This window comes from Cibotium barometz, chromosome 11 (genome assembly GCF_041138505.1).
Source record: "Cibotium barometz isolate CiBa-2024 chromosome 11, ASM4113850v1, whole genome shotgun sequence".
Classification (NCBI taxonomy): domain Eukaryota; kingdom Viridiplantae; phylum Streptophyta; class Polypodiopsida; order Cyatheales; family Cibotiaceae; genus Cibotium; species Cibotium barometz.
The window spans coordinates 35,605,075-35,619,936 of NC_141056.1; the positions used below are offsets into that span (position 1 = coordinate 35,605,075).

General features: G+C 44.5%; 1 protein-coding gene across 1 annotated transcript; it reads left to right on the forward strand.

Annotated features, from left to right (window-relative positions):
- Positions 1-5,515: 5,515 nt before the first annotated feature.
- On the forward strand, positions 5,516-9,766 carry OXP1 (oxoprolinase 1). Its single transcript, XM_086805237.1, has one exon. The coding sequence runs from the start codon at positions 5,651-5,653 to the stop codon at positions 9,584-9,586; it is 3,936 nt and encodes a 1,311-aa protein (XP_086661363.1). The 5' UTR covers positions 5,516-5,650; the 3' UTR covers positions 9,587-9,766.
- The last annotated feature ends 5,096 nt before the right edge of the window (positions 9,767-14,862 follow it).

The following is a 14,862-nucleotide window of genomic DNA, read 5'->3' on the forward strand; positions in this document are numbered from 1 at the left end:
TAATTATAACAATAGATACTTATAATTTAAATGTAGTAAGTAATTTTGACAATAGATACTTATAATTTAAAAGTAGCAAGTAATTTTAACAGTAGATACTTATAATTTAAATGTAGCAAGTAATTTTAATAGTAGATACTTATAATTTAAATGTAGCAAGTAATTTTAATAATAGACACCTATAATTTCGATGTAGCAAGTAATTTTAACAATAGATACCTATAATACCATAAAGACATGCTCATTAATGTGACTAGGCTATCATGTTTAGTATTAGTGATAGGGAATGATAGAATATGAGAATAAACTAAGGCATAAGTGAGTTATAGGTGATCACCTTGAATATCACCCATTTTTTCTATGAGCCAATTTTTCTATAGCTTAAAGGGGTTTTCATGCTTCAACTTATTTTGAGAATTTGTCTTGGAATTGCTTATTTTGAGAATTCGTCTTCGAACTATCTTGCTCCTTTTGATTCTTATTTATTTCTATTATGGTATACTCTCGTTGAATTATGTAATCCTCAAGATCTCTAGTGAGCTATTGAAAGTTGAATTTGGTGAGAGATTGAAGGCTATAAAGTGTTGAGAAACATACATGCTCTTTTTATTCATGTAGCTCTCTATTGTGGTATACTCTCTTTTTTTGGGACCAATAATTATATATATATATATATAACTGCAAAATCCTCTTTACATCGAGACCCTATATTCAACCAAACAAGCCCCTCCATCCCCCAATCTCTACTCATTATTTGCCAACATTCAACAATTTACATAACAAGCTCCATCAGAAAAGAAGAATGTTCCCAAGACACTTGGTAGCCTAGCTGGATACAAGCCTCCATCATAGCTTTAGTGGTACATCCTCTAGGAGTTTTTTTTTCCAGCAGTGGGCCTTGTCCCTACAGGGTTCTCTAGAAAGGCCACAAATGTGTGATCCACCTACTTCTCTTTTAGAGACCACCTTTTGGTTTTGGGACCAAACTTCACTTGCTTAGGCTTCACATCCAAATAGACTTGCATTATTTCAAATAGAAGTTAGGTCTCCCTAGTATGCATGACGGGCCCCAAGCAAATACAATAATCAATTGATGCCATTCTGCATTCTCTGTATCAATAGACCCAATCCATCAATATCTAGCTTGTTCACACATACCACAGAAGTGCAGATGTACACACACTTGTGCATCATTTCTGTCACATCCGATCCAATAGCTAAAGCATTCTGAAATACAATACAGTTCCTAGAGATCTAGATTTCCCACAGATAGTAGGCTTTGATGATATTGAACAGAACATTTGTAGCCTCCCCTTTAGAAGACCATTTACCCAAGATCCAGTCCCCCCACTGAGTCTGAATCCCTAAATCAAGCTCAACCAATTTAGCTATTTTTCCCCATGGTCCTCTAATGTCTGGGTAGCTCCAGAAAGCATGTTTACCATCTTCTAAAGAAGATCTACATCTGGGGAAACACCCACTAGTGAAAATTTTATACACTAGCTCAATAGGTAAGGCCCACATGCACACTCTCCAAAGAAACACCTGGAATTTAACAGGGATCTAACATTTCCAGAGTTCCTTCCATTTCTTTTTCCAGTAGCGAGGACTCCAACTCACCTTCTAAATCTTGTTGCAACATTCCACATTTATTTCCCCTTTCCTTAGTTCGGCATACAGTTGCCTAGTTGTGCCGTTTACCAGTTTAACCCCATTAAACCAAGCCCAGTCTTTAATCCAACAAGACTCATCAAAAGCAGTGGAAAACCATCCCACCTGGACATGCCTCAGCACTTGCCTCATTAAATCCCTTTCCCTTGTAGACAAATCAAATTCTAGTTGTAGTTGATCAAGTTATTTCCGTCCCACGACTGTCCCATCTCAAAAATTAGCTAGCCTCTTTAACCCTCTATTATTCAGTTTCCTTGCAGAGTAAGTGTCCAGAAGGCCCAACAGTGGATTAAATTTATGAGACCACCATAAACCCAAGCTGAGCATTGAGTTCCCTGAGACCCTACATTCCTCATCCCGATACATCAATCTCAAAGCTTCCTTCCAATTGTTACACAACCTCTTGCAAAAGGGAGAACCTATCACTTTCAAAGGGGCATAAGAGAACAATTTATCCTTCCATCCAAAACCCTGTCAACTCCCTTTAGACAAGGCCTCTACTTATTCACTTACCATTATTGTCCATACTTCTTCTTGACATAAGCACTTAGGAAGAAGTAGAGAAATCCTTGTTGAAGTTTGAGTTGGTAAATGCACAATACCAATCCCCCCCTCACTCTTTGGTACAGACAACTTGTCCCAGGCCAACCAAGCTAGAGCTTTCCTAACACCTTTACCATTCCTCCACAAAAAATCTAGGACTCAATATTCTCTTCCAATGGCCTTTACCAAACTCTAACACAGGGCATAAAAACATTATATAGGAATTCAACACAGTGTTGCAAACAACAATTCTGTCTCATGAAAAGGAATTCTGACCCCTTCCCATTTCTTTAACTTTCTAGTAAACTTGTCTAAGGCCCGATCCGCCAGTTGTTTATTTGTGACATCAACCCCAAAAGGAACTCCTAGGTGTCAGACAATCTACCCTCTTTTAATAACCTCACACCCCTACCTTTCCAAGTCAAATCATTGTCTTTATAAAGGCTTATAATTCTGGATTTCTGAATATTGCACCTTGATCCAGAAGCTTCTGCAAACTCTTGTATGATGCTTAAATCATGTCTCATATTATTGTTGTCAGCCAAGAATAGTAATGAGTCATCAACAAAGCATTGAATGACTAGCTGCTCACTGTTTCTCAGCCTTAATCCAATTATTGTTCCTTTTGAATAGGCATCTTCCAAGGCAACAATCAGAGGATGAGAGGCAATAGCAAACAACAAGGGGGCAAGAGGACATCCTTGTCTCACATACCTATTAATAACAAATCCTCCAATCACTCTACCATATTAGACTGACTTCCCCAAGTAAGAGTGTAAATGCAACACTAAACCCCAAAACAAAGCATTCTTCTTCTTATCTTTAATACCTTTAACATTCCATGTATAACCCGAAATATCCCTAAATTGAATAATGTCAAAGCAGTTTCAGTCACCATCTCTAGTTCCTCCCCTTCCCTTTGTACACCCCCCTCTCTCTGTATCCCCTTCTAGGCTTCATCCACTTGCCAATTGAATCTCTAGATAGAAGAAGTACCATGATCTTCCTCTCTAAATGGACTATAATGGTTTGAATATAACAATGGGCTCGAACTACCCTGAGATTTATTCCCCTTCACATCCTTCCCTGATTGGTTCACATTTCTTTGTGCCTCATCTTTGGTTTGCCTAAGATTAAGTTTCCCTTTTTCTTAATCCAATCCCCTCCCGATTGCCCCTTCTCTCCCTCAAGGACTTTCTCTTTCCCTCTCCCCTCTTCTGCTTGACTTGCAATGGGTTCACTTTCCTTAACACTATTTTCTCCCCTTATCTCTCCTATTGCTTTATCCTCACCTTCAAGTTTCGTATGCAATGACCCTATGCAGTTCTTCGCAATATGTCCAAATCCCCCACACTTGAAACAAGCCCCAGGGAAGGGGCCAAACTTAAGACCTAATTCCAATTTTCCTAGTTCTCGTAAATCAACCTCTATGGATTTAGGAGTTTCAATCTTAGTATTCCACGAAATACAGATGCTATTGGCCTGTCTACCCCCCGCATCATCACAGGGTAAATGTAACACAGGACCCAATGCACTAGCAACATCCCGTAAAGCAGGTCTAAGCCAAGGCGGGACTTTAGAAATTTCAACCCACATCGGGCAGGCCTCTTGAAGACTCCTATTCACATTAAACAGGGGATCTAAAGGGAACACATGCACTAGCCTATGGCCCAGGAAAAGCGGTGTTTTTGTTGCGAATAGTTCTGAGAGACAGATTGCCCTTTAATAAACAAAACGTTGAAGAAGCCCTTTCCTAGATAAAACACATTAGACACCACTCTATCATGCAAAACCGCCTCTTGCAACCACTTGCCTACATCTGCCTTAGCAGGAGGTTTACCAGGACAGAAAATGATCACACTACACAGAGAAAGTAACCCAATTTGATGCTTGATCAACTTAGGGTTCACTCATGCATACCTTCCTTCCTTGAATCTGAGCATGCGTATTGAGCCTCACATTCATCCAATTGGGAACATTTTTCTTCCTCTCCCTCTCACCACCTTCTTCGTCTAGCGAGGTTGCTTCATCTCCTCTATTTCCTCAAGTTCCTAATTCCCCCCAGCCCTCACCATACTCCTCAACCTGTATGCATAAACAATCAGACATCCTTTCGACGTACAGGGACATACGTCCCCACACGTGTAGAGTTAAATCACCCACTCTCTCACTCACTACGTGTATCCTCTTCCCACACTCCTCCTCCTGTTGTATCTTCTCAGGTCTCTATTGTGGTATACTCTCATTGGATGTTAACACTTTCTAATTTTTTTTTGCAATCCAGATCGTCCAGGTTGCCTTACCCTAGTTTGAAATTTACTTGAAATGCATCAAGAGTGTCTAATGGCTCCATTTTCTCTTATTCTATTAATTAGAGAGCATGGGATATCATGGAAGATTAATCCCAACAAAGAGACATCTTAGGGCATCATTCACTTGATTGAACCACACTCTCACACACAAAAGTGAGGGTGTTGGGATTTGAACCCAACACCACATTGGTGACTCTTGATGTGAAAGTAAACATCATATTTGTTGATATGCTATTTTTAGAAGCAAGTGTGGTACCTTATGTAAATGTGTTTTTAAAGAAGCAAGCATGTCAGAATATGCCCCCCTTATTAATGGATTAAACCATTTATATTCATGGTACCACCCATTAATTAATGTGTTTTTAAGAAGCAAGCAAGCATGTCAGAATATTCCCTCCTTATTAATGGATTAAGCCATTATATTTATATTCATCATATCACTCCTTAATTAATCACCTGGAGTGCCACTGTAGAGGTGCGAGACCTTGGAGACCACATAAAATTTAGGCCTTTGTGAAGGCAATCTAAGAACACACTACAATTGTTGAGACCAAGACCAGAGTGACTCAGACCGCTTCAATTTTGGATGACCTTGAGGCCGTGCGACACTAAGCGTTGATTGTGAAATGCTATGTTTTGAAAGGATGGGGTTGACTAGGTGGTGTCGATTTGAACTCACGCCGGCATGGCATGCCCCTCACGTGGTGGGAGGCGAGGCCCTGAAGCCAACAATCCTTTCATCAGAGTAGACCGGTCAGACTGAGACGGCCTCAGACCAGTGTTCGAAAAAAACCAGGGTATAGTGTAATTTGCACCTGCAGATTTTTAAAATTACCTTCAAATTTGAAACTTAAGGGTATAAAAACCTACAGATTTTGAGGGGTTGTAGAACAAAAACCTTCAAAATTTGAAAATTTTTTTTATAAATAATTTCATAATTTTTAGATGAAGGTTTTTTACTTTTTGGGAAAATAGTTTTTTTCGAACACTGCCTCAGACCTGGGACTCCAGAGGCTGCCCGAGCATGAGAACTGGCCGGTCTACGTGGAAGCACGTCTTGAGAGCATCCAGTGGCCTGCGCTTGACGTTCACCCATCGCTGCAAGCTCAAGGTTTTGAAAGGCGATGGGTGCAGACGCGACATCGAGGCAGTTGAGGTTCTGCGTGGACAGAGGGGGCACCTTCACTGACATCTATGCGGAGGTCCCGGGCGAGCCAGGGTTTCGCGTTCTGAAGCTCCTCTCTGTCGATCCTGGCAACTACGAGGATGCACCTCGAGAAGGCATCCGCCGAATCGTCGAAGAATGCACAGGTGAGAAAATCCCTCGCTCTGCTAAAATCCCCACTGATCGTATTGATTGGATCCGCATGGGCACCACTGTAGCCACCAATGCCCTCTTGGAACGAAAGGGCGAGCGCACTGCCCTCTGTGTTACCAAGGGTTTCAAAGACCTTCTCCAGATCGGCAACCAAGCCCGCCCCAAGATTTTTGACCTAACTGTGGCCAAACCCACCCCACTTTATGAAGTGGTGATTGAGGCCGATGAAAGGGTACATCTTGCTGGCAAGAATGATTCATTAGGGTCAGGGTTAGCTAGGGCTGATTCACCAGCTATGGATGACTCAACAGGGTCAGATTTAACCAGTGCTGATTCACCATGCTCAGCTGACCCGCATGGCCCAATACTAGTTAAAGGCATCTCTGGCGAAATTGTTGAGATTGTCCGACCCCTTGAGGAAGAAAAATTGAAGCCTTTGTTGCAGTCTCTGCTAGATAGAGGGATCCATAGCCTTGCTGTAATGTTCTTGCATTCATATACCTTCCCTTACCACGAACAGGCTGTAGAAAGATTGGCCAAGAACATGGGATTCAAACAGGTATCCATCTCCTCTGCATTGATTCCCATGGTTAGAGCAGTTCCTAGAGGCCTGACTGCAGTTGTAGATTCCTACCTTACACCAGTCATCAAAGATTACCTGTCTGGATTTCTTTCTGGTTTTGATGAGGGCCTGGAAAAAGTTGCAGTCTCATTTATGCAATCAGATGGTGGTCTTACACCTGAGTATAGGTTTTCTGGTCACAAGGCTATATTGTCAGGCCCTGCGGGAGGTGTTGTGGGTTATGCAAAAACTACCTTTGGTTTGGAGACAACAAAGCCTCTCATTGGCTTTGACATGGGTGGCACGTCTACAGATGTTAGCAGATATGCTGGAAGCTATGAGCAGGTGCTGGAGACCCAGATTGCTGGGGTCATAATCCAAGCTCCTCAACTTGACATCAATACAGTTGCTGCTGGTGGAGGGTCAAAGCTCAAATTTCAGGTAGGGGTTTTTAAGGTTGGACCTGACTCCGTTGGTGCACACCCAGGTCCTATTTGCTACCGCAAAGGAGGTGAGCTAGCAGTCACAGATGCTAATGTTGTTCTTGGTCGGGTTATCCCTGATTACTTTCCACCAATATTTGGACCACATGAGAACGAGCTGTTAGATGTGGATGCTGCAAGAAAAGCATTTGATGTCCTGTGTGCTGACATAAATGCACATCGGAAAGAGCAAGATTCTTCATCCACAGCAATGAGTGTTGAGGAGGTTGCACTAGGGTTCTTGCATGTGGCTAATGAGGCCATGTGCCGGCCAATTCGCGAGCTTACAGAAATGAAAGGGTATGAGACTGCTCAGCATACTTTGGCATGCTTTGGAGGAGCTGGTCCTCAGCATGCCTGTGCTATTGCAAGAGCCCTAGGTATCAGGGAGGTCGTGGTGCATCGGTACTGTGGGATTCTCAGTGCATATGGACTAGGTCTGGCAGATGTTGTAGAAGAAGCTCAAGAACCTTTTGCAGCAGCTTATGGGACCCAGTCCATGAGAGAAGTTTTGGAGCGTGCTAAATCATTGACAGCACAGGTGAAGCAAAAACTCAAAGATCAAGGATTTAAGGAGGACAACATAAAGACTGATCTGCTTCTAAATCTGCGCTATTATGGTACTGATACAATCTTGACCATTTCTTCTCCCTCAGATGGATCTCAGGATTTTGCTGCAGAGTTTGTGAAGCAGTTTCGCAGAGAGTATGGATTTGAGCTTCAGCGGCGATCCATTCTGATCAGTGATGTCAGGATTCATGGTGTAGGTTACACAAATATCTTGAAGCCTGCAGAGCTGGTCAAGGCAAATGGCCAGCCCCAAGCAGAGAAGTTGCTACACAAGGTCTACTTTGGAAGTGGATGGCACAATACACCTGTCTACATGTTAGAGAAGCTGGGTTTCGGCCATGTTATTGATGGTCCTTCTGTCATTATCAATGGGAACAGTACAATAGTGGTAGAGCCGGGCTGCAAAGCTTTGATTACAAAGTATGGAAATGTGCAGATTGAGGTTGGTGCACAGTGTGTTAGTAGGGATGGTGGGCCTGCCAAAGTTGACACAAAGGTAGATGTGGTCCAACTATCAATTTTCAATAACCGATTCATGGGCATTGCAGAGCAGATGGGGCGTACTCTTCAGAGAACGTCAATATCAACCAATATCAAAGAGAGACTGGATTTCTCGTGTGCACTGTTTAGCCCTGATGGTGGCCTGGTTGCAAATGCCCCCCATGTACCAGTGCATTTGGGTGCAATGTCGAGTAGTGTGAGGTGGCAACTGCAGCACTGGGGCAAAAACTTGAAGGAGGGAGACGTGTTGGTAACAAATCACCCAGCTGCTGGTGGAAGCCATCTTCCTGACATAACTGTCATTACTCCTGTATTCCGAGATGGGAAGGTTATCTTCTTTGTGGCAAGCAGGGGCCATCATGCGGAGATCGGAGGCATCACTCCCGGAAGTATGCCTCCGTTCTCGAAGGCAATATGGGAGGAAGGGGCTGCCATCAAAGCCTTCAAGCTTGTAGAGGCAGGAGAGTTTCAAGAAGATGGTATCAGCAAAATTTTGCAGGCTGAAGTTCCTGCTGCTACAGAGGAGCTTAACTCTGTGAAAGCGCACACAATTCCAGGGACACGGAGGCTGGAGGATAATCTGTCTGATTTAAGAGCACAGGTTGCAGCTAATCAACGAGGGATTACTCTCATCGGAGAGCTTATTGAGCATTATGGTTTAGAAGTTGTTCAAGCATACATGTGGCATGTTCAGGCTAATGCAGAGGCGGCTGTGCGAGAAATGCTCAAGTCCATGGCCTCGCGAGCTGCCAAGCTTTTTGCAGCAAGTGAGATCAATAAGCTTGTCACTCTGGAGGCTGAGGACTATATGGATGATGGATCTACCATACATTTGAGGCTTACCATAGACAAGGAAAAAGGTGAGGCTGATTTCAATTTTGAAGGGACAAGCCCAGAGGTATATGGAAACTGGAATGCTCCGGAAGCAGTTACGGCAGCCGCCATAATCTATAGTCTGCGATGCTTGGTGGATGTAGACATTCCTTTAAATCAGGGTTGTCTTGCACCTGTGTCAATCCATATCCCTAAGGGTTGTTTTCTTTCTCCTAGTGACAAAGCAGCTGTAGTGGGAGGCAATGTTCTTACTTCTCAAAGAGTGACCGATGTTATCCTCACTGCATTTCATGCATGTGCTTGCTCTCAAGGGTGCATGAACAATCTCACGTTTGGGGACCACACATTCGGTTACTATGAAACAATTGGTGGAGGCAGTGGAGCAGGTCCCACGTGGAATGGTGCAAGTGGTGTGCAATGCCATATGACCAATACACGCATCACTGACCCAGAGATTTTTGAGCAAAGGTATCCTGTGATTCTTCATGACTTTGGCTTGCGTGATGATAGTGGTGGTGCAGGCAAGCATAAGGGGGGAGATGGTATTGTCAGGTCTATAGAGTTCCGTTGTCCGGTTACCGTGAGTGTGCTGTCTGAAAGGCGTGTGCATGCTCCAAGAGGATTGGAAGGGGGCTTTGCTGGAGCTAGAGGTCATAATATTCTAGTTATGAAGGATGGCCGGTGTGTGAATCTTGGAGGAAAAAATACTATTCAAGTCTTACCTGGTGAAATTCTCAAAATCTATACTCCGGGAGGTGGAGGATGGGGGTCTCTGGACACGCCAGCAGTCTGAAAAGGTTTGTATTGCAGGATGTATTGTGGAGTTTGTACTACTCAAGAAGGTGTTTAGGTGTCATTGCTCCACCCAAAAAGGTGGTGATTGGTTGTCTCCTGACATATCAGGCGTTTGCAAAGCATTGTAGATCTCAGTGCATCTGTGATGATGTGTAATAAAGGTAATATGTCTGAATGAGTCGGTTGCCAAATGTTTGATGGATTATCAAGGTCACCACCTTGGTTGCATGAGCAAATTTTTCTGCATGAATTATATTCCCTAAGCCTAAGTTAATCAACTAAGTTTTGTACTTGTTAACGTTATTGTGTATTCACAGATTCAACACTAAACTAGAAGCTTCAATCAAAGGGCGGCCAGATTTCTTAATCAAATCAAGTCCAAGGTCAACCATACATGCAATCAAGAATGACAATGTGTCATAGCAAGATAAAGAAGGGTAAATTCACTTCAATTTTCAAAGACCTCTAAGGGATCAGGGGTTATGTCATACCCCCTTGGCGCTCTGCTACATTGTGTTGACCCTTTTATCGAGAACCAACAGGCTCTGGTCTGAGTGGTTGGGGCTAGGTGTGCTCAATGGCAGGTCCCATATTCAAACCTTGGTGCTTGGTACCTTGATTATCATCATGACGTTGACTTGCAAGAGGGCCTAGACCCCCTATCAAGATGCGGTTGCTGATTTTGGGTGAGGAAACCCAATAGTCTCTTATATATAGGAGTTTGGCTACTCCCGTATCTACACTTCCATGACTAGAAAAAATGAAGAAATAATGGAAGAACACATGCGTAAAATTTGCATCTCTCCTTGCAGGTCTGGTTGATGAAAGAAAGAGCATCACGGGTTGTAGGCCCAAAGCACAAACTGTAGAAGGCTGGAATCAGTTGATTATTGCTGAAAATGAGGATGAGGGAAGCCCGTAGGTGCTTACAAGCATAAGAGACTGCTGCTACAGCCAATGACCTCCGACAGATATGCAAAAAAGTGAGGGTAAGGGTGAGGACCCTTATATTCCCTCCAGAGAGCTGGTCGACCAGCTCTAGCAGGCCGATAGCTGTCCAGTAGCATAAAATGCTATAAAATGTCTGAAAAATGGTAGAAGAATCCCAAGTAATATCTGCTAAATATGCCAATGCAGGGTCTCATAAAATGACCAGTATAAGAAAAAAAAAGGTGATGTAGACCCTCTGGAGATGATATATTCCAATACCTCCTCTTAGCGCCAAAGGGGCGGTTGTAACATGCGGAAGCTTCGGAGAAGATCGGTAACTTCAATGCTCAGAAATCAATACACTTTTCACGATAGGATTAACGCACAAAACTGAATGAAGGTGTGCAGAAAATAGAGAGAGAGAGAGAGGGAGAGATGGAGAGGACACAGTATTGGGTCCCAAATACCCTCTGTAGGGCCCCCACCACGGATGGTGTATTTGCTTTATTAGAATGATGTGAATCTGAAAAGAAAATACATAAATCTTAACGTTTCTTGGCTGAGAATTCTCTGCCCTTGACCTGCAGTCCTTCACCCCTTTGCTTTAGCAACTCCTTGGCTTGTCTAGCCCTTGTTTGCCTTGGCTCTTGGTGAAATATGAGATAACACAATGGGATTGTGGCTCTCCTATTTATACTTCTCATAAACAGTAGTCGGCCAGCTCTTATCCAGGCGGCCAGGTTCAGTTTTTGTCCACGATCCTAAAATCAGCAGTAAATGCTGAAAATTCACATAAAAAACTCTCGCTTTTCTCCCTTGATGGCTGGGCATCATGCGCTTGAATCTCCAAGGGCTGGACACTGAATCTATGCTGTTTTGGGGATTTGGCAGACTGTATGGGCTCCCCATGTCAGAATACGCAGCGGAGATGATGACCAGATCTAGGAACACAAGAGCAAAACGCAATGCAGAAAAATAACAGCACAAGAGATAGAGTGGTAGAGGCGTGTAACTCTGCTCTATATACACAAGAAGATCCTGGGAATGATGCAAAAATGACAAGGGGGCTGGGGGGGCCATTTTATATGGCCCCCCATCAGCAGTCGTAGGGCAGCCGACAAGACACATAAAATCCCCACGACTGAAAATACTCAGTCGGCCAGCAGAGGGGGTCGGCCAGCATGAGGGAAGTCCATGACCCATGCAAATCAGTCGGCCACCTCTAGAGACTCCACAGATGCAGTCGGCCAGGTTCAAGGTCCTCCTGCCACTACAAGACTGCCTCCCATGCCACAGAAAAATAGGAAAAAATGGGGGAAAAATACGGAGAGTGGGGCAAAATGAGAAAACACCTCATAAGGGCGGGCACACCCACAACAAAGGCCCTGGTGTATAAAACTGGACAGGAGATGACTTCTAACACCCCCTCTCAGCTTCTGGCTATGAAACCAACCACAGGGAGCTGGGGTGCCGCTTGAGCAAATCCTAAGATAGTGACTTCGTGAAGAGGTCCACCGTACTGTCCTCCGTCGAACAGAACTCTAGCAAGATGTCATCAGCAACGATCTGTTCACGAACAAAGTGCCTCTGGATGACCATGGGTTCCTCCAGTGGAAGCCCAAACTTGCAATGCAACCTCTGCATCCTCACCACCTCACAAGCAGCATCACAAGCAGCCCGGTACTCTGCCTCTGTCCTCGACAAGGCAAAAGATGACTACCTCTTACTGCTCCGTAAAACTGCTCCTGGGCCTGAAGTAGATCTCCTCGTGTCCGGATCTCCTCCCCAAACTGAGTCACTCCAAATGTGGAGTCGGACTCCATCAATCAATCCCCCTCCTGTGTAAAAGAGTCCATGATCCTTCGCATGGCGCAGAAACCACAGGAAACGCAATCCTGCCTCCCAAAGAGTCATCTGCAACCATGAGCTCAACTGCCTCACCAGGAAGCTCCCGTCCAATCTGGTGTCCATCAACCAGATCAATGAACCATTTTGCTTCTGAGTCAAGGTGGCATCACACTGCTCACAAGGATCAACACCTGTTACGGTGCAAAAACAAGTCCTGGAAACTGTTAGAAGTCATCTCCTGTCCAGTTTTATACACCAGGGCCTTTGTTGTGGGTGTGCCCGCCCTTATCAGGTGTTTTATCATTTTTCCTCACTCCCCGCATTTTTTCCCCTATTTTTTCCATTTTTCTGTGGCTTGGGAGGCAGCCCTGTAGTGGCAGGTGGACACTGAGCCTGGCCGACTGCATCTGTGAGATAGCCGACTGCACCTCATGAGTCGTGGGACTCTCCTGTTGCTGGCCGACTCATCTTGATGCTGGCCGAATGTGCTTTCGACGAAGCCTTCCCTTTGCCCGTGTTCTGGCCTTTCAACCGTTGGCCAGTTAAGGCCTCTGAACCTCCACCCTGAGGAGGGTTCGTCAATCGTTCCTCCTAGTCCAAGACCATGGGCACAAGCTCCTCCCACGTGATGGTGCTGAGCCTGCCACTGGCAATCAAAGACGAGTAAAATGCTGAGTATTGAGAGGGCAAGTGTGACAGCAACGTTATGGCCATGTCCTCTGACGATATCTCCTTCCCAGCCTGAAGAACTTCCTGTTGAAGAGCCTGCAGCTTGTTAATATGCTCCCGCATCGTCAACGACTTTGTAGGGCTCATAACCCGCATCTGTACTTCCAAGGAAATCCTCTTCATGGGCGATACCCTGTTGTAAAGAGAAGCCAAATGCTGCCATATACCTCTGGCCAGCGTCATATGCTTTACATGATTGATTACCTGCGATGTGAAGTTGAGAAAGATAAACGAACGGACCATGGCGTTGACACGATCCCACATCTGTGCCTATGCCTCTCGGTCCTTTCGGATCGACAGTAACTCCCCTTCCTCTACTTCCGGCTGTGGAACCCCAACAACGACGAAATCAGCGAGGTCGTAAGACTCCAGAACAGATTCCATCATAACCTTCCATATGCCGTAGTTGTTCCCGTCCAACTGACGGTCCACCGGGAACGTGGGGAGTGTCGGGATCTTCACATGCCTCTCGGCCATCTCAAACAGATCTGCCATTGCGGGGATGTACTCTGAAAAAGGTGGGTGGGTGGGAACAAAGAAGAACTAACACTTGCAAGTGGCTGTCCAGCAAATCAGCCCGTCGTCCTCTTGCTTCTCCTCTTCCCTAACAGTCCTGAACAGTCCACCAATCACCAACACAACAGTCCCCCTCTTGCTCACACAAATCCCAAGAACTATCTAGAGCCTAGGCTTTGATACCCAGATCTGGGAACACGAGCAAATCGCAATGCAGAAAAATAACAGCACAACAGATAGAGTGGTAGAGGCATGTAACTCTGCTCTATATACACAAGAAGATCCCGGGAATGATACAAAAATGACAAGGGGGCTGGGGGGCCATTTTATATGGCTCCCTATTAGCACTCGGCCTGCTGTAGGGCAGCCGACAGGACACATAAAATCCCCATGATTGAAAATACTCAGTTGGCCAACAGAAGAGGGGGTCAGCCAGCATCAGGGAAGTCCACGACCCATGCAAATCAGTCGGCCACCTCCAGAGACTCCATAGATGTAGTCGGCCAGGTTAGCTTTCTGCAAAGCTTTAAACTTATTACGTCTACCAAGGTAGTCTGCTACACCATGTACACGTTCACACCATTCACTTTAGGGAGGTTTGTTAGCCTTTGGCCTCCGAGAAGTCCTAGTGTGAATAGTCTTACACACAAGCACTTTTTACCCTGTGGTGGCAAGATTTTTTTCCCATTTGAACACACTCTAGTGTGTTGGGCACATTAGCCCTAGGACTACAAGTACCTTGTACTCCACTCATTTCTCATCATTCTATCAAGTATTTCCAGCTATCACATCTCGTCTCTCTCGTTCTTTGAGCTTGGTACGACTGTGTGCATGTGTGTCTCTGTGTGTGTGTGTGTGTGTGTGTGTGTGTGTGTGTGTGTGTATAGAGCATCTAACATGTGAACATATAGACGATAAGAAATCTTTGAAAAGTTGAAATATGTGGTAGCAACTACTATAGTGTGGAAGGTCCTGAGCTACCTTTTGTGGTTGAAATTGATTCAAGTGGTATCGTGGCAAGCATTGTGTTGAGTGAGGAATGCCAAAAGATACCCTTTGAAAGTAAAAAACTCAATAACTACCATGCAAGTGGCCTACCCTCCACGAGATTGAATTGTATACAATAATTCATACACTCAAGGTTTGGAGCCATTACTTGTATGGAGGTGAGTTTACATGGATTATGATACAATGAAGTATTTTTGCAACTAACCAAACTAGAGGCCACAATGCAAGGTGGGTTATGTTAAT

Excerpts from the sequence above, each read along its gene's own strand:
- OXP1 (XM_086805237.1), top strand. The coding sequence starts at position 5,651 with ATGGGTGCAGACGCGACATCGAGGCAGTTGAGGTTCTGCGTGGACAGA.